General features: G+C 40.5%; 2 protein-coding genes across 2 annotated transcripts; both read right to left on the minus strand.

Moving 5' to 3' along the window:
* Nucleotides 1-9,240: 9,240 nt before the first annotated feature.
* LOC311259271 (protein FAM8A1-like) lies at nucleotides 9,241-14,510 on the minus strand. Its single transcript, XM_084356311.1, has 5 exons — nucleotides 14,018-14,510; nucleotides 11,141-11,261; nucleotides 10,657-10,780; nucleotides 10,367-10,506; nucleotides 9,241-10,259 (listed from the first exon to the last, which is right to left on the minus strand). Exons 1-5 carry the CDS (start codon nucleotides 14,481-14,483, stop codon nucleotides 10,115-10,117), a joined length of 996 nt encoding a protein of 331 aa, XP_084212437.1. The 5' UTR covers nucleotides 14,484-14,510; the 3' UTR covers nucleotides 9,241-10,114.
* Nucleotides 14,511-16,173: 1,663 nt separating this feature from the next.
* Nucleotides 16,174-17,080, minus strand: fabp4b (fatty acid binding protein 4b). Its single transcript, XM_084357007.1, has 4 exons — nucleotides 16,910-17,080; nucleotides 16,607-16,782; nucleotides 16,429-16,530; nucleotides 16,174-16,335 (listed from the first exon to the last, which is right to left on the minus strand). The coding sequence occupies exons 1-4, from the start codon at nucleotides 16,980-16,982 to the stop codon at nucleotides 16,282-16,284; spliced, it is 405 nt and encodes a 134-aa protein (XP_084213133.1). The 5' UTR covers nucleotides 16,983-17,080; the 3' UTR covers nucleotides 16,174-16,281.
* Nucleotides 17,081-20,963: the final 3,883 nt, after the last annotated feature.

Genomic DNA, 20,963 nt, shown 5'->3' on the forward strand with positions numbered 1-20,963 from the left:
GGACGTTTAATGACGGACTATTGGATGTACAGGGTGGACTAAACCATGTGCACGTTATGGGGGGGGGGGCTCTAATTATTTGGCTCTAATATTTATAAACTTGAAATATTCTGATAAACTATTTAGTCAGCCAACAGAAGATAGATAGTGTATAATGTTAATCACGTACAATTTCAAAATGGCAGGGAAAAAAACACTTTTAATTTCAGGCAATTTGAGGGCCCTACCCAAGGTAGTTGCCTTTGGCCGTTCCACCGTCTCCCTCACTAGGTTGAAGACTTCTGAGTGCTGTATTGTAGGGAACTGGACCTGTTTCAGTTTCCTTGAAGGGCTTTCACCTCTCACCTCTCATCTGTCTGGGGACAGCTTGACAACCATTCACACCTGGAGTCACCTAGCCCTAGCAATCCACATGAAGGCCGGTTAAGTCTGTGACCTACAACTGGCCCTAAGGACTCTGAAACTCAGAGCTCACACGTCCTTAACGACTCTTTCAGGACACTCCCACACAGAGTTTAAAAGCCTGCAACTCCCCCACTAGTTAGTTAGAACTGAAGAAGCCTCTTGGATGATTGGCTAAACGTCTTCAAGGAACTGAAACGAGTCCAGTTGCCTACAACACAACACTGGATGATTGAGAACCTTCATCAACATATAGTTTGAAGAAATAGAAAGAAGCTAGTTTGGAGCAAAGTTCAGGTTGTGAGAGCAGCCAATGGGAAACACTATGCATTAGTAATAAAGAGAATGGAAAGTGGAGTGTGGGTGGTTGGATTAAGAGGGCATCTGGTATCAGAGCGGGAGGTAAATAACCCTGGCTCGGTCCTGTCTGAGAGCAGACCTGTCTCTGCTGTGGCGCGCTCCAGTTTGTTGGGGGGGGGGGGGGGGGGGGGGGGGACATGCACACTGCACGCTATGTGGGGAGAATGTGAAAACGCTTGCTGCCATGGCAACAAGGCAGCTCCACAGTCTCCAGTCCCCATTAAGAAAGATGGGTGGCAACGTGGCTGTAGCTCAATGGTGGTGTAGCATGACACGCTGAAAGAGCCTATTGAAAGCCAGTGAATTCAGCAGTTAATGAAAAGAGCAAAGGGACAGCAAATCCACCAGGCAGGTGATACTGACCCTACCTCTCTATTTGGGTGCATGCAGTCGTGAAAAGGTGTGTTAATATTACATCTACTCAGTTTCGCTATTTTGATCAGCATGTATACTACACCATGGGCTTAAAATCTGTGAGAGACTTTTATTTGAATTCCAGCTTTAATTACAATAGAGCGGTTGTTGAGTGCTGGCCAGAGTTGAAAGTGACCTTGAACTGAGTCCTTGGATAAAATGTCTGAAGATGAAATGAATGAGGCAAAACCAACAAATGTTGTCCTGGGACTTTTAGGAACGAGCTTAGGAGGACAGTTTCTTATTCATTTTAATGTCCTTCGTTCCAAGGGTCCAGAAAAATGGGCTGTGATGTAACCTGTTTCTTTCAACTGTTTGACTGTGTGTCTGTCATTTGACATCAGAAAGACCAAGTTTGGAAATGTTTTGTTTATTCAGGGTTGGATTTTTTTTTTCCTGTACAAAACAAATGCAGCGTGATTCATAGATGAGGCAGAGGCTGCACAATGTGAGGGAGTGCATCGAACCCTAATCAACCTGTTACATCAAAAAATGATCACTATTACCACTTTTAATGAATATCTTACAAACAAATGTGCTCTATTATCCAAAAAAATTGCATATTTTCTGTCCTCAGAGGGCTTTCTCTTAAATTTGTTACTGAGGATAATATTCTTCTCACATGACCGCAAACAGATCATTCAAACTTCACTCCTCTGAGTCAAATGGTCGTGGTTTTACTGCAGGACATCATTAAACTGCAGTCCTGTGCTCTGTTACATGTAGATACTGTGCATGCGGTGTAAGCCAAATTCAGCAGAACAAAACAGATTTCATCCTGAGTCCAAGTGCCAAGACTCTTTTCATTCAGCTGAAAATAGCAAGCCACTGCTTACGCACATCTCCAGAACATAGTTTAGGCAACTAAAGGCTTGGGTGGGGGTGATTTGTGGAGGAGGAGTACAGCCACTGAAGGAAGTCAGTAGAGTTTGTTCAAACACATGAACCGGATGAATCAAAAACACATCAAATAATGTATACATAATTGAGCGCAATGTGTAGTCATAAAGAAGAGTTACTGTTTTTTTATCTTATTTTCCAGAAATGTCTGCTGGAGACTTTTTGGGCGTTTCAACAGGCTTAACAATTAAGCCAAGAAAACTCCCTTATTAATATCTGTCACCCTTAATAACATGCTGTATGTCATTATAGAGTTCAAGTTACAAGCGATCACCATGGATCCATACTGTTCCCTTTCTAAGTGCCTGATTTGATTATTCAAGCGAGGAACCTGACCATCATTGAAATAACCTCAGTGACCTCAGTGAAAGCCTTCCCACTCCTCCCACTGTGCAGTAGGTGCAACACCACATTCACACAACAGAGGGCACTATACAGACTTCTCTGATGCTGTACATTGATCCTTACTGTGCTTATCTCAACATCATGTTGATTATGAAAGGAAATTAATACTTGCTGATGAGAACAAGTATGTTAGTATTTTATATTTCTTTTTCTCTTTTTTTTTTTCTTTTTTACATTTCATGCTTTATTTCCAACCCAATCTTCCAAATCATCTTTATGCTGTAAGATATCACAACATAATGACATACAGAGATAAAAAGAGACATAACAAATGTGGTCATCAATGTTGTCCAGCTAGGATTCTGCGTCATATTACAATATTCAAACAAACATCTCATCTTCATATGCTGCACCACGCCTTATCCCTTCCAACCAGTCCCAAGGTGAGTAAATGTAAAATATTAAAAGAAATTCAGACAAACATAGGCAATATATCACTAAATGTGACGTTGAAAGCAGTTTGGAAATTAAGTATTTTGTTGCTGCAACACAGTAATTCATTTATACAGTATTATAGTAAAAACTAGGCTCTTAGACTTACAAACAACCAAAGAGTCAAAACACTGTGCCTGCCAACACTGCCTTAGAGAGAGGCAGACAGCAGTGAGAAACTGTGAAGCTGAAGTAGTGTGGAGTTTGAATGCTCTTAGCCAACTGTACAACAAATATGTAAGTTATAAAATCTCTATTCAATGACAATTTTACACAATGAAGTGTGTTTACAAGTCTTGGGAGTACTAGTCTTCTGAAGAGTTGGGAAACAGTAGTATAAAACCTCCAGAGGAACCTGCAAGTAATCTGATGAATTCCCTCCAGTGATGTCACTCAGTACCTAAGATGCATTGTGGGTAATGTAGGCACCAGGTTTTGAAAGGGAAAAAGAATGCCTGGAATAAAAAGGTGATATCTCTGTTACTGCTGTATTGATTTTGATCATTTGTTTTTAAAAATTTCCATATTGAGTTCAACAGGGTTAAAGGTGCAATGTTACAATGGGCTGCTTTTCAAAACCAGGTGCCTACATTACCCACAATGCAACATAGCCACTGAGTGACATCATTGGAGGCAATTTATCAGATTGCATGCAGCTTCCTCTGGAACCACAAAAGGCTTCATACTACTGTTCTCACATATACAGTAGTACTCCCCAAAACCTATAAACACACTTTAATGTGTAAAATTGGTGGCGCAACCCTTTAAATGTTAATATTTTCTGCTTTCCAGACAAAACAAGAAATTTGAGGACGTCATGTTGGGCTTTTTGAAACACTAATAGACATTTTTGACCATTTATTTTCTGACATTTGATAGGCCAAACAACTCATCGATTAATCTGGTAAACTCAATTACCTAGGTGTTATAGCATCACAATACATTTAAATAACAGAAAATAGTTTGTAGTTTTTTTTTTTGTTTTTTTATATATATATTCTTGAAAATGTAACATGCTGCTTTTCCCCCAAAATGTGTTATTTTATTTGCCATAGTATTTTTCATATAGTATACCAAACATTAACATATAACAACAGTAAACTTTTTGGTTTTAACACTAATTTGACCAAATATTTAGCCCTGCTGTGTTTTGACTTTGTGGGGCAGTAGCCTGCAGTCTGAGTGTGAGTGATCAAGGCATCTTTTTTACATCACTATATCAGGCAGGGCTGAGACAAATATCTCTTTCATTCCTTTGCTGTCTCTTTGCCTGTTTCGCTGTCTTCTGCAAAGGTAGGCTACTGAGTGTGTTGTGTGGATTATTTTGTAAATAATGCAGCTGTTGCCAGGCAAATGTGTTCAGCACCTCCTTAGTCGGAATCAGTGGTGAAGTGGAAACACGACATACTCTCTCATGACATTAGAGAGACTGCAGGGGCTAAGTTGAAAGTGGACAAGTCGCTTTTGAGATGATACCGGGAGGCAGAAACATTTCAAGCTAATTTCTACCATTTGGTTTCTCTTTAAACATATATATGCAGCAAATGTACATCAGACATCGTGTTGCCCTGAAGCAACATTTTCTAAGAAAGATGGAAAAAGCTGAATTTCTCCGCAGTAGCCAATGCAGCCTCCATGGTTGTCTTGACAACAGTATTTGAAAAACACAAACATGCAGAAACCTAATGTTATGTCATAGAAACTGGTATGAATGCTGTGCTGCTCCCCCTCAACACACATACACACTCACTGTCTCTCTTTATGATTCCACATCACTCATCCTGAGTTTGTACTCGGCTCTTATTCACGTCTATTTTTATAGCAGGAAAATGAACTCCAGCACAGGCAGCGTACTATTCTGGAAAATGAGTTTATTCATATCATACTCACTCTTGCTTTTTCTCTTTCCAATAAATGAGATCATTCATAATTTATTGGCTTTGTAAATGGCAGTACCCCCAAATGATGCACTGTCGATATGATGCCCACATTCAGCTTAAATAAGCTTAGGGACTGTGTGAAAATCAAAACATTTAAATGGATCCTCCCCTTGACATAGATCAAAGCTACAACATCCTACTCACTAATATCTCAATGTAATAATAATTTCAAGAATCATTTTCACAACATCCACCTGATTGTATATTAGAAATGATGGCACATATATAATAGTGTATCATTTCATCTATCCTGAGACAAAAAAAAAAAAAGCAGTAACAAATGGAGAAATGCTGCAAGTAGCACAGACGACAATGGAAGCTGTTTCCAGGGGACAATATATAGTGATGCACACGGCTGGGACGCTTGTTGCCACACACAAAAAACTTTAGCTAATTTTCCAACAACACTTCCACATAGCTGACTTCAATAACTTCATGAGTCACAGACCATGGCAACAACAAGCATGTCTAGCCTGTGTGCATCACTTTTTAGTGTTCCCTGGAAACTATTTCTCTTGTCATCAGTGCTATTTGCAGAGTTTTCATACCCGCTTGTTTTATGTGTAACTGCAGAGTGTTTCTGTATTTGGTTGTGTTGCCACCCCTAACAGCATTTTTCTAAATGTTCACTCAGGTTACTTATGTTTTGTCCATTTTCATGTGTTTTCTTAAAGGATAAGTTCACCCAAAAAGGTACATTCAGTCTCTGTCTACTCATCCCCACAGGGATGGAAAGTTGGGCGAGGTTTTGTAGTCCACAAATAATTTCTGGAGTTTCAAAGCAAAACAGCATTGCAGCATTCTCCTAAACAACTGAAGTTGCTTGGGGACTTCTTTTGAAACATAAAAAAAACAGAAAATCCAAACTGATTTCAAAAGACATTTATTTACATCCTTGATGCACTGTTTAGCTTGAGCACCCACTTCAGACGTGGTGTGTGCTAATGCTTTTAGCTTAGCAACTTAACACAAACAAAAATTGTGTAAACAATATCTGCAGTAGGTTGAGCTTTCAGGGCCACCGTTCTGGACAGTTATTACTGTTGTCTGAAGTGACTAAATGAGCCGGGTACAGCTGGCAAATATGTACAGCTCAGGTAAGGGTATAAATATAAATCTCCGGTGAGCAAAAAGGTTAAAAGACCTTCCCCTGCTCTTGCAAATATTTCAGACTATGCTCCTTTCATCAAAAAGAAAAAAATACACAACCCTCCCTTCCTTTTTTATCCCATTATCCCTAATTATAATTTTCATACAGCCCCTTATAAATAAAAATGTACCCCACATGATTCAATATTCAACATGGGTCTAAGTAAAAGAGAATCCCAAAAATTGTATGCATTTATATGTGAGCCTGTGTTACCTTCATCCCCCATGACATCTCTCGTGTTAGAGCAGGCGTTTGTATCCCTCCCCAGTCAACAGGTCTCCTCCTCATCAACAGCCCTCTCCACTCTGGCAGAACCCAGCCAGCCTGTAATTACTGACTCCACTTGAGAGGAATACCAACAGGCACAGACACACAACAACAACACTTAGCAGCATTTCAGTTCACGGCACCTTTTCACGACTTCCAAACACCTGGAGCCTGCTGCTGTGTGTGTGTGTGTGTGTGTGTGTGTGTGTGTGTGTGTGTGTGTGTGTGTGTGTGTGTGTGTGTGCCAGTTGCCATTTTGGAACTAATTGTCCATTTCTAGAACTAATGCAGAAATAAAGACTTTAAGGACATGAAGTGTGTCATTCAGAGTATTTTTAATCCAGTTGAGCCCAGACTGTTTACCTCATCCCTCTGGCCTGTACATGGCTCTGTCCACACACGGACACATGGCTGTCAGAGAAAGCTGCGAGCCCTCCATGCTGCCTGTAGATGACTCCCTGTTAAAAGAGCCAGAGAGGGTGGCAGGAACTCAGACTGGACACCTCACCAACTCGACACCGTATGGCATGCCATGTGGCCGAAAGGAACCAGATTTGTCAAGCATGGCATCAAACAACAGGAGTAGAAAACAGGGAAAGATGGTGCACTATCAGTTCAGTCCTTCTCACTCCTTTACATCTGAGTTCCCCTCTTACTCTAAGGTAATATATAATTTAAGTAAGCATTTGATGTTTAGCTCGTAGAAAAAAATGTGCCTTTATTTTGCAGTCAGTGGCAATAGAGGGAATAAATTCTACTGCTGCCACCATGAGCACCACATTCCTATTTATAGACACAAGGATGATCATTACTGTCATTTACATAAATTATTTGTGTTTTTATAATAACTGATTGCCATTTTACTGCAAACGCTGTGAGGTTTTCTGCAACATGCATTGGCTTCACACAATCGTCCCTCATAAATTATAGTAATAAGTGCTCCCTTGAGCTCTCCTAAAATCTTCCTCCTGCACGTTCTCTGTGGATACGAGCCAGAGCCTGTCGATACAAAAATAGATTACAAACATGCCTCTACTCCAAATACAGCTACACTCACTCATCAGTTTATGGGGCAGTAATGGTAGTGGGTAGTGTCTGCCCACACTTTTCTGGTCCTCATACAACCCTTCACGACTAAGAGTTATATTATTCCAATGCCTACAGTAATGGCATGGTGCATGGCAGCAGCATGTAGGGGGGGGGCGGGGTGGAGGGGTTGCTCTGTAATCTGGGAGTACCATCTGTGGCTGTCAGCTGAAGATGCCACTTAGTGGGCCTAACACAATCACCACGTCAACACTTGCCAACAATTGGGGCTTCAACAGCGACCTCAAAGCACATGTGACATGCCTGGAAACCTTAAAGAATGGAAGAAATGTTGTGAAGTTGATTCAAGACGTCCCCCTCGGTTTAGTACAGAGTGTTTCAATTTCTGGGCAGACGTTATCTTTCTGTGATGATAAACGAGGATCACACACAGACAGATTTTTTGTTCAAGAAAGGTTGTATGCGGGTAACAGTGCTGTGGGTTTATTCTCCATGATGCATTAGCTCAGGCAATGTGATGTCTGACCGACAGGCACACACTAGATGGAGCCAAACTCCTGTAACTAAGAATGTGATCACTGTGTGGTTAGTAATCTGTCTATGCAGGGTTCCCACACCTTCTTCTCCATCAAATTCAAGGACTTTTCAAGGACTTTCCTAGCAGGATTCCCTCAAATTCAAGGATGAGCCACAGTTTGAGACATAAATCCTGGTTAATTAGTGTTATAACAATAAGAATTTCTAGAGTGAGCAGTGGCACGCTTTAAAGAAGCTTACAGACGACAAGTAAAAAGAGAGAGAGGCTTGAATGTGTGGGAGACACATGCAGACAGCAGAGTTCAGCCTATTTAGTAACCGTAAGTAAAAAAATATATATATCAACAGAACTTTCATTTCTATTTTTCCAAGAAATATATTAATTCAATCACTTAATCACCCATCTCTAGTTGTCAGTTTTCACTTTTTATGATTTTTTTCCTTAAATCTTTCACACTTTAAAGGATTTCAAGGACACGAGAACAGAGAGAATAATATATTGGAAATTACTGAAGTTACGGACTGCAATGATAATATTATAGGGTCAATTGATTATATTATGAATATTATTATACTGTATTTATCTGGGGAAAAACCCATCAATAAAGAAATCAGAGTAGAATATATAAGTCTTTGCTGTGGAAGTTAAGGACATTACCCAGTGGGAATTACTAATTTTTTTCTTTTGTCGCAATCACATCTATGATCTCTCATACTTGGTGGTTAAAGATTGAGATGTCAATTCAATGAATAGTGCATAATAAATATAACCAATTAGGAGAGCAATTCCGCCAAAATCTTTAACTTACTGTCTCACAATGTAGTCACTGAGTGCTGGACATAGTACAAGGCAAACATACAAATGGGTGATAACATGGAAAAACCATCATAGTCACCACAAGCTTCCAGAGCAGCTTTAATGCACCTTTGTATAAATTCTACATGATCTATTATATTTTGCTTCAGTAATAATAATAATACTCAAAATAACAATAAAAACTTTATTAGATAGCACTTCTTAAAAACAGGTTACAAAGTGCTTAACAAAGACATTAAAATAAGAAAAATTACAGATGGTGATAACTTAAAGTAAAACTGATGGAGTGATAATGACAAGCGAGGTATGAATTAGTAAATTCAAGAGAACGTAATACTGAAAAAGTGCGTTTTTGATTGATTTAAAACAAATAACAGAGCTCGCCTTTGGTTGAGAATTAGTGACTGAAGGCAACAGATTATGATTGACATCTTCTTTTTTAAGTCATTAGTGACCCCACATGCCCACTGTGGAAGCTGCATTTATTCAGGTTTGTCCTTCGTCACCCATCTGTGTCTCTGTCTAGTATACTTTTGCGGTATGTGAATTTTGTCCTAATTAAGCCGTGATATACAACATAAATTTTACTAGTTACAACATAAACTGATATATGCACCCATTACATGAGGTAAATATAATGGAACATTAATTAGTTAATGCTGAAGTTCACAGTTAGTATCAAACTGCTGTGGAAATGATCAAACAGCATACAAACTGCTAAAAGACAGACATCTCAAACATGCAGGGGAATTAGTGGTTTCATTTAATCTCCTTCAATGCAAAAAACAGTTAATCACATAAAAGGTGTCATACATTAACTTCTCCGTCACACACATGCTGAGTTCAGAGTAAAGGAAGAGCAATTGTGGTCAGGTTTACATTTCCCTTCAATACATTAAAATGTGCCTTAAAACCAAAGTACTTCAGCAGCTTAGAGGGCTGAGCGTGGTGCATCACTGCTGCAGAGACTAAGGTCAACAACCCCAAAATGAAAAGTCTGAGCATACAACTCTTAAGACATGTTTTTAATACAAAGAGATACTAAAGGTATAATCTCATAAATGCATGATTAGCGACTTAAATACTGAGTGATACAAGACATTTGCCCTTGATCTGAGTATTACTGAAAAGGTAGCATGTACCGTCATTTTTCCTGTCTTCAGAAGGAGACATCAATTTGGCACAGGGACAGATTCTGAAAGCAGCATGTAGACATACATGCAGAAATACAGTACGTGTCTGAGACAAACCAAACACAAGTAGTAGGGAACTGAAACAGTTCATACTGATGCGTATCAAACTCTGCAAACATCTAAACGCTCCTGCGTGTTCTGACGATACCTGGAAAGGACCATGTCCGAGTTCTGCAGCCATTTTTTACAAAAAACATCACGCGGTGCCTGCTGAGCATTACAGTTAGATTCTCTTCTGGGCTCTTCTACGTCATCTGACTCTGGAGCGCTTGACAACGATTGTACCAGCTACCATGTCATACACAGTCCTGTTGTGCTGGAAGAACAGAAGTGTGATGAAAGCCGGGAAAAAGAAGGCAATGGAAAAGTTCTTGTTCAAGGCTCGCACAGTTGATCTGTAAAGGGGGACAGAGAGAGCGATTACAACAGGAATAGCAGAGACAAGCTGGGTTGCATTCGTTATGAAACTGTTGAGAGATAACCTTTAAATTTAACTACTCACGCAGACAGAGAGACATTAGTTGCTGGCACGACAAGAACCCTGTTAGGCTGAACCAGAACCGATGAGTCACATGTTACAACTCTGAGTCCAATGAGAAACTTCCCTGGAGTGGCTCCTCCTGCTCCCCAAATGCACACAATCTGTAGGGAGAATGATATAGGAGCTGTAACTTCACTGCATGGATGCATTTTCAACCTTTACAGAGAACCAGCTGACAGTTAAGGAAGAGACCACTGTTTTGTATTATGTTACCTGTATTATAATCTGGATAGTGTATGCAGAAAACTCACCTCATAAAAACACACTAATATCCGGTACACAAGTGCAACAAGCATCATTTTCTGTAGCTCCTCCATCGATGTGTCCTCATCTATTTCCTCCACTATGAAATGCATGGCGAACTTGGAAACATCCCTGAAAAGCAAAGGAAATTATTTCTGTGATATTAATCCAAAGCGCGTCTCTGTGTTTCTCAAAAAAGTGTCTCTATGTATCTAAAAAGATGAGCATTTGTTTCTCCAAAGAGTGTCTACATGTTTTTTTCCAGTGTCTCTGTGTTTCTTCAATTAGAGTTTGGTTTTCTTAAGAGATGGCAAAAAAACAGAACTTCACCACCACTACATACAGAAATGAAATATTTCGAAGTGCTATATTGTAGGCAAATGGACTTGTTTCAGTGTCTTGAAGAGAAGAGAGCTCCTGGATGAGAGGTCATGGAATTACCATGACCTGGATGACTGATAAACTTCATCAACAGAAATTAAATAAACTCACTTGATTCCACTCAGGTGCATAATACTGATGATTATGGTTGCTTTGATGAAAAACAATATGAAGAAATCCACCATCTCAGCCATGAGTCTTTGGAGAGGTGAAGGAATACTATACTCCCGACCTGGTGAAAAATAGCAAAAAAGCAATAGTAAGTACATTAAATGCCAAACTACCCAACATTACAGCCACGTGTGACTGATGAACATGTTGTTCATAATCGATAAGAATTTATGCTTCTAGGGAGGCTTAGATATTGGAACCGGGCTGCATATAGTAGGCCATTTTAACATTTAATAGCTATACTGGATATATATTGCAGATATCCAAAATGGCATTCTTCCTATCAATAACTGTCAGCATCAAATGGACGCTATCCATGTCAATTATCTATAACTGAAAAAATTACCCTGGGTCTGCTCCTAATGATCCTATCACATATCTGCTGGAAAATTGTGAGACAGCCATGGTTGCCACTATGGCGGCACAACACAGTGCATTCAGAGAGTGTTCAGTACCCTTCACTTTTTGTCACATTTTGTTGTTGTAGCTGTATGGTAAAATGGTTTAAATTATTTTTTCCCCTCATCAATCTAGGCTCAATACACCATAATGACAAAGTTTTTTTTTTCAAATTCAATAAAAAGGAAAAACTGAAATATCACTTTGACATAAGTATTCAGACCCTTTGCTATGACACTTGAAACTTAGCTCAGGTGCCTCCCATTTCTCTTGATCATCTTTGAGAAGTTTCTCCACCTTGGCTGGAGTCCACCTGTGGTAAATTCAATGGATTGGACATGATTTGATGATATAAAAGGTCTCACAGCTGACAATGTATATCAGAGCAAAAACCAAGCCATGAGGTCGAAGGAACTGCCTGCAGAGCTCAGAGACAGGATTGTGTCGTGGCACAGATCTGGGGAAGGCTACAAACAAATTTCTGCTGCATTGAAGGTCCCCAAGAGCACAGTGACCTCCATAATTCTTAAATGGAAGAAGTTTGGAACAACCAGGACTCTAAGTAGTGCTGGCCACCCAGCCAAACTGAGCAATCGGGGGAGAAGGGCCTTGGTAAGAGAGGTGACCAAAAACCCGATAGTCACTCTGGTTGAGCTCCAGAGCTCCTGTGTGGAGATGGGACACACTTCCAGAAGGACAACCAACATTGCAACACTCCACCGGTCTGGCCTTTATGGCAGAGTGGCAATACAGAAGCCTCATCAGTGAAAGTTTGAAAAAAAGCACCTAAAGTACACTCTGACTGTAAGAAACAAAACTATGGTCTGGTCTGATGAAACCGAGGTTGAACTGTTTGGCCTCAATTCTAAGCATCATGTCTGGTGGAAACCAGGCACCACTCATCATCTGCCCAATACCATCCCAACGGTGAAGCATTGTGGTGGCAGTATCATGCTTTGGTGGTGTTTTTTCAGCGGCAGGGACTGGGCGACCAGTCAGGGTTGAGGGAAAGCTGAATGGAGCAAAGCACAAAGATATCCTTATTGAAAACCTGGTCCAGAGCGCTCAGGACCTCAGACTGGGTCGAAGGTTCACTTTCCAACAGGACAATGACCCTAAGCACACAGCGAAGAAGACGCAGGAGTGGCTTAGGGACAACTCTGTGAATGTCCTTGAGTGACCCAGCCAGAGCCCTGACTTGAACCCAACTGAACATCTCTGGAGAGACCTGAAAATGGCTGTCCTCCAACAGTCCCCATCCAACCTGACAGAGCTTGAGAGGATCTGCAGAGAAGAATGGCAGAATATCCCCTAATCCAGGTTGCAAAGCTTGTCGCATAATACCCAAGAAGACATGATGCTGTAATCGCTGCCAAAGGTGCTTGAACTAAATAAAGGGACTGAATACTTCTGTCAATGTGATATTTTCAGTTTTTCCTTTTTAATACATTTTGCAAAAATGTCTAAAATTCCATTTCCACTTTCCACGTTCAGTCAGTAGCCTTTCTGCCACTCAGTGGTTATAACCATAGTGACTTCAACCTACTGTGACATCACGTACATTGCCTCTATTGAGCTATTTCATTTGTCTGGTAAAATCCTGTATTTTTTTTCATATGATATATACTGCAGAAAATATCACAATGTCGGTTTTCTCCAATGTCGTGCAGCACTAGTTGCCACTCGGTACTTCTTATAAAGTCTATTACTGTTTTCCCTAAGTTTGAGGTGAAATCATCAGCCTGTATCTTACATTTTGTTTAGTATAGTTTATACTACACAAATATTTACCTGTAACCTATTTGCTGACACACGACAGTGGATATTGTGTCCTGTAGCCTACATAGAGAAATCGGAGCTCATTGCAGTCAACTTGTTAAGATATGGAATAGGGGATGGGCGATACTGAATTAAATCAATATTGGAATATTTTTAGGATGTGTCGTGATGAACTATACCTCGATATTTTCAAACCTCTTCAAAAATCATAATGAATGCGAAGACAGGGAGTCAGATATCATAATATTTTTGACAACATACCTCAGTGTCAATATTATCTGTACTTAAACAAAATATCAACACAAGGAATTGTTTTGATATATAATGATCAGTAATGTGGATATAAGGACTAAGTGGGTCACTTTACTGAAATTGAAGCCTTTAAAACCAGGAAAAGACAACAATTGCACCATATCACGATACAGTCTCTTACAACGATAACCTTATAAAGTATATATTAAGGTTATAAGGTTATAATATGTCGATATGTGGCCCAGCCCTATTAGGAATTACTGTCAGACCTTCAGGCACCCCTCCCTGTGATTCATACACGTTAAAAAAAAATCTATTGCTTGTCCACAACATGACATCTGAACAACCTGGAGAATAAAAGGTCATCGTAAATCCAGCAGCCTTCACCTGGTCTCTGTGCGTTCCCATTCTCCTGCGGCAGCTGCTGCGGCTGAGCGGTCACTGCAGCCCCGCCAGCCGCTTCACCTGCACGGCTGCTTGTGGAGGTGACGGCAGGTAGATACGACGACAGCGGAGGACCAAACGGGCCGTTATACCAGTTGTGGGAGTTAATATCAAGAGGAACAGTCGACGTGCTCCCAGCTGGGTGTAAGTAATAAGGGCAGGGCATGGCTGACGCTGCCATCCAGCTCTGCCAGTTCACATATCCAGTGTAGTACTGCCACATCCACGCCTGCAGCTGCTCGCAGTACTCCGTCGTGGCGCGGCTTTCACCGGCGCTCTTCTTGCCTTCGACATCGTTTTGGTTGCCTATTCTTTGGGTCACCTCGTCAACGAGTGACTCAACTTTGTTAGCAAAGGGTTTATTCTTTTCCTGATCGACTTCCATGTTTGTGTTTTCTTTGTCAGCCATGTTTGATGATGGCGTCGCGTCACGTACGACGTCGTTCCGGATGGTTTCATCTGGTAATCGTAGTAAAGATACATGTAGGGCGAACATTTTGATCCAGAAATAGTGTTGGGAAGTATTTCTAGTTTAAGATAAGTAAAAAACTTTTTTTTCAAAAGACAGACAAATTCTCACCAAGCCGCTGTCCACGACAAAATATGACTGCAGCACCCCTATTTTAGGATACAGTGGTACTGTCCAAGCAGTGCCTGTTGTTACAACATTCAGCCGCGAGGGGGTAGTGTTTCTGCGAGATATAAGCTGCAGTGAGATATACATTAGGGGTCTTCAAGTTCACATTATGTAATAATTCACACAGCAAAAGGCTCCAGAATGGACTTGTTTGGACGAAGCCAGCTCCAACTATGATTACAAAAATATTAGCCAATGATTTGAAAATTATTGTAGCCTAGTTTTTGAAAGGAAAAAAAAAAGAAGAAGAATTGATTGCAGCTTCACGTTGTTGGCTACCAGTCAGACTCAACCAGTTTGAGACATCACTCTAGGTCCTTGTAACTTTTGATGCAGCTTTTTAAAATTGTTATAGGTGATTATTAATAAGGATCAATAGATACATGTTTTTTTTCAATCACAAGAAAACTGAAATAAATCTTTGTTGGGGCCACTGGGTCCTTCCAACAAAGCAGCTAATACTTACCAGAATGATTTCTCAGAACTCACAAGCTCATGGTGTGCTTGTGTTGAATGGGGTAAAGCCATTTCAAAGGACGTCTGCTTCTTAAAGCCTGCACTCACACCACCCCAAGTAAGCTTAATCCTTAACAATAGGTTATTCAGTAACCTAAAATGAGTTTGGTGGAGCTGAAGGTCCTCCAAGGTCCTCTCAGGAGACTTACTTTTCATTAACAAAAATAATATGTTCTCATGACATATGTATAGTGTCTAAAACAATGTTTGTGTGTTCACGTGGCATGGCCTTATACAAAGCGGCACTCAAGACAACGAATCAGCTTTTCATTAGTCAGCACTCATTGTTGCCTGAGCACCACCCGGGGTCACAATCACTCAATAAAGCCAGGAAATCTTTCAGAGAATTTGGGCCTCAACCTACTGCCCCAAAGAACCCTAATTAAAACAAATTATGTGCACTTGTTTGATCTCCACGTCTGTGCATCCAAGACAAGAGGCCTGGCACAAATCAGGGGTCACTGCTCTGACCCCAAGCAGGGATTTGGCCTTTCCACCTCCCATTCAACCACATCCCTGTCACAAGAGCGCTGCTCTGATACCAGGACATGTTGCTTTCTCTTGGAACAAAAGGCTTCTGTAAAGCCACATGTCGAACAGATTAAAGATCAGAAGACTGACTTGCTTAGCTTTGTATACTGGCTTCTTGCCATTGCATTTAAATGTTGCGACCTTAGCATGCATGCTAAGAGGCGTTGTGGCAGATTGAGCACAATTATGGCTGAAATAAAGTTCTTGTCCATTTCAGGCGATTAGTTTGGCTTTTAAAGTGTTTAGCATTGAATACTCAATTTTTGAATTAAGTTTTGTTTTAGCAAAGCTTCCCATCTGCTGCCACGTGTACAAGCATTTCAGTCTTTCCCATGAATTAAAAGGGGTTCATTCAAGAAAGGTTAAGTCAGACAACACAATGTGCACCTTAAATTAAACTCATGCAAAGTAACAGTTTAGTATCACAGTTCAAACTTTATTTGCAAGTTTGGCAATAGATCAGTGCATTTAGTGTTTTAATGGAACAGGAGGTCCACGCTGAACAACTTTTAACAAAAGGGTATTAAGCTGCCTTCTCATAGGTCCTCACTGCCACAACGTCATCCATGATACATTTCTGTTGAGACAAGGTTCAAATGTTAGAAATCCTCGCTTTTCTTCAATGCAAACATTTAAAAGAAAATCATCCAAAAACGACTCAATTACTCACAGCTGATAGTTTCCCATCCTGGATCTCTCGCTCTAGTGTTGTCTTCTTTCCATCCCACGTCTGCAGCTGCACGAGTTTGCCATTGTCCAGAGTGATGAGGGTCTAAAAAGAAAAAAAACATCAGAAGCACTGCAGAAAAACAAGTGTTTATAAAAAGCACAACACAAGATGAGCCTACTTTGGTTTTTCGGCCATCTGCAGTGGTCTCCTCGAACTCTTCGTTCAGCTTGAACGTGATCTCGGTGGTCTTGAACGTAGTCTCAGACTTCATGGAGATGAGCCCAGCATCGTCCACGCTGATCACCAGGTTAGGCTTGGCCATGTTGCCCATTTGCCGAGTGGCGAAGCCCACACCTGCAACACAAAGGAGGAGATTGAAGTAGGATGGCGTTTCTGCATGATTTCTGATCTTATCCTGAAGGGCCGACCTTTAAATCAATCAAACCTGTAGCCTAATAATAATAAATAAACATAATTTTACCGATTGCCTTCATGTATTCATCAAAGTTGTCGCTGGAAGTCAGAGTCCAGTTTCCAACAAACTGCTCAGCCATGATGGAGAAGATGAAGCTCGGTCTGCAGCACAAACACAAGATGTCTCGGGCTTTCTTGTCTCGCTGAGTGAAGCGCGGTGGGACCGACGCTCGGACCACACTACATATTTGAAGGCTGCTCAAGACACGTGCTTGATGCGGCGCCGCCAATCAGGAGCCGGTGTTGGCGTTGCCACGGAAACGAGCAGATTAGAGGGGGCGTGTCTTTAAATCAGATTTTTGATTATATGTTTGATAGCTGCAGTCTGCTGACCTCAGCGTTCAGTGTGGAGGAGGAAGGAGCTCTGCAGTCATTTGCTGTGATGGGATTTAGTGTGTGGCTGCATGTCGCTCCTGCAGAGGGAAAGATTCAGACATATTCAGACATATTTCATGTTTAATTCCCTTAATTGTAACATTATCAGACATCTTGAGCAGCCAGATTCATTATGCTTTGTTGTGCAAATCAGAAAAAAAAACAACTTTTAACAGGGAAAAAAGATGGATGAAACCTCAGGAAGAGACACAGAGGAGGGATCCCTCTCCCAGGATGAACAGACATGCAATAGATGTCGCATGTACAGAACAGAACAACAAAATCACAGCTTACAAATTGCATTGACAGAATATCTAATACAAGTAATTATATAATATATGTGAAGTGTGTGGATCCAGAGGGACGACTGAGCAGACCGAGGCATCGCCAAGCGGTGCCCGAGTCACACAACCTCCACACAGTGGTGACCTGGAAGAGGTCAGGCCACACAGGATAATTAGCAGTAAAAAAAGAAAACATCATGATTAAGAGACATCAAATTTTACACAAGTACGTGAATTAACCTAAATTTATAGGTTTGAGTTAATTGCACTGCTCGAGAAGTTATCCGTCTCCATACTGCTGTCTCTTTCTATAAAGAGTATTCCAGTCACCACCAACAAACCCTCACATAAGTACAACAAAAGGTGCACACCCTGCATAGGCTTGCAAGACACCACACATAACAAAGAGCAATAATGTAATAATATAATGAAGGTTAAAGAACAGATATAGTACACCTCCATACATGTCAAACAATGTCAAACCAAATATGAGCATAGTCCGGCTCCTTACATTACTGTTTAGGCACACCTGAAGCATAGACTGTGTCTTCATCCCATCAAGCTTCCTTCCTCTTCCTACGGAGATGGTAAGCATTTAAACTATAAGTTTGTATAAAACTTAAAGTTCAGTCATTATCTACTCAGCATCACGCAGATGGAAAGTCATGTGAAATTTCGTAGTCCACAAAACAATTCTGTTTCAATTGTCTCTGGAAGGCCCAAGATCCCAAATTGATTTGAAAAGATATTATTTACATCCTTTTTAAAGCCAAAATTGTCACTATAGCTGCTTAACCAAAAGCAGTACTGCACACCGAGCCATATGTATTTTTACGTTTTAAAACAAGTCCCCATCTACTTCAGTTGTTTAGCAGGCACGGTGAGTAGCTAATGACTGAATTTTCATTTTTGGGTGAACGTCTCCTTCACCACAAACTGGGCTAAATGAAACATTTCCTCAGGGACTGAAGTTTACATTCATCCGACATAGAAAACAAATCAGGACATTCTGCAGACAAGGAAAATGCTTTATCTAGGATGACATAGTGGATAGTAGAACAAAAGAAGAAGACATACAGAGTTATTATTACATTCAAATGTAGCTCTAATGTCTTTCCCATTTACAACAGAATGCAAACCCTAATTGGAAATGAATTCTTCTGTAGCTATCTGTCTAAAACTTGCTCAAACTTTACATTTCTCTTCACCATGTGCCACCAAACAGCATCCCTCCTCTTCTCAGTGAATGTAATATTGGTTTTGACCAGTAGATGTCGCCTGTGAAGAGCAAATAAAATAGTTCTTAGAGGTTCTGTTGATCACTAGTTCAGAGTTTTTTCTAAGCAGTTTGTAAAAAAAAAAGAAAGTGCTGAAGCAAATCTCCTAAGTTAAACATTCATCATTGTATTTATATTTATTCCACATGTATATTTCTCAACTTTCTGAGAGTGTGTCCACTGCATTCAGAATTGAATTGCTTGACATTTAATCAGAATTGCAAAAAGTAAAACGTTGAAATATTTTTAGATTTGCAGTGTAGACAAATATTATAACACTCAGATATCGGTGGATTTGTGTCCAAATGTCTAACCCTTCCAATGGTCTTATTAATACATTGCACTAGGCCTTACGTTTGGCTTTTTGAGACAAAAGCTTCTTAAAGTTGCATGTGACCAAAAATTCAAACACGAAAAGTTTATCATCTTGCTCTGCTTCTTAAGTTGCTCCCTTGATCTAGTAGGGGTTTTTTTTTTGTATAATTAGACAACAAGAGGTCAACAAGTACAGACTCACCACTTTATTATAGATGAGATTTCATTTATTTCACACACTCTCCAAAACCCAGCACAGTACAAAATGCAGATAGTGATACTAGTTTGTTCATCAAACTATTAAAAGAAAAAAAAACAGCCATAAATCTTGTGGTTTTTGTCATGTGGCTTGTCTGTTGAGTTGATATAAGAGCTTCCGGATGCTGCCGTTGAATGTCTCAAAGAGATCAAAGTGGAAGAGAGTCTTCAGACAGAAATGATTGGAGATGCTCAGAGCAAATCAGATTTAGATCAGATGAGTGCCCTGTGACATACTGTATCTCCTCAGTGGGTGGAAATGGAGTGAGTTGTTACATCTTCCTCTGATTGCCTCAAACCGCACAATTCTGTCACATCTGAGGCTAGAAAGTCTGTCAGACGGTGTTTGGGATCAAAGTGTTGTTCTATAAAATCACTTGAAAGTGATTTATCACTGCCTGGGAGTTGTGAAATGGTTGGTGAAAGCCTTCAAACAAGAGAAAGTAGTCAGGTTTCATGGTATAACGGTGCAAGACTGTTTTTTTTCTTAAACTGTACATTCTCTAGCTTAATGTAGTCAATAAATGATATGCACAGGACAGGAGCCTCGTGTGAGCATGCAGCTCTGTTCTGAGATGAAACACTGCCATAATAAAGCATTTGAGTTGTAGATGATGGCGTTTAGCTCCTTGTTACAACTTATTTATGCCATCATAAGCTGAAAATAGTTCAGACAAAAATAGCAAACCTCTTTCAGTTATATAATAAATTAACAAATAATGGAGCTGCTGACAGTGAATATGGGTGCAGTGAAATGTCCCCTTTTTTAATCCACTCTACAATGCACAAGAAAACATTTTGTTTGGCACCAGGTTCTGCATGCCATCATACATTTAGTCGCAGTGTTTCTAGCGTTTCAAGGGACCTGCTCGTTTTTATAAGAGCGTGGGTATAACTTTAACCCTTTTGAGGTGGATTCACCCTTTTATCAGGGCAGATGTGCACTTGATGTATTATGCAAAATCAGCCGTCAATATGAAACTGGAATCAATGTATGTCATGCAGAAAGGCCTTAATGAGACTGTCACATGGCTGCAATATTTGATTTCATGGTGCAAAACGCATTAATTATTCATTTGCTCCAATGACAGCCGGTAATGATGTGCTAGACACAGAAGGAGGGGTGGGCTGTGATATATCATGGAATGTTGTTTACCCATCCAATAAGCCGATTACTTGTTGTTCTGTCACCCGGGGTTGCTCTGCGTACATACAGGTGCCGTCCAGCAGGCGCAGAGCCCATCTAATGAACATGAACTCTCACTGGCAGCCACAGAGAAGTCCTTCCCTCCTGGTTTTCATCAACACTTCAGACCCCATTGATGGGAGAACAGTGGCCATGGACAAAAGCTGTATATACTGTACAAACACAGCTCTGAGCGGCAGCACACTGACTCATTCTTCAGCTTGTGTGAGAACGGAGGGGGACCCCTTTCAGCTCCTTTGTGTTGGTGTCTGTCAACAGTGTAGTTGGAGGCAGAGCCCATTGTGGCGGCCAGTGTTTCGTATTGACACAGGGCCTCGCTCAGCTTGTTCCCAGGGTCCAACCTGA

This window comes from Pagrus pagrus (genome assembly GCF_965226575.1).
Source record: "Pagrus pagrus genome assembly, chromosome: 7".
Classification (NCBI taxonomy): Eukaryota; Metazoa; Chordata; class Actinopteri; order Spariformes; family Sparidae; genus Pagrus; species Pagrus pagrus.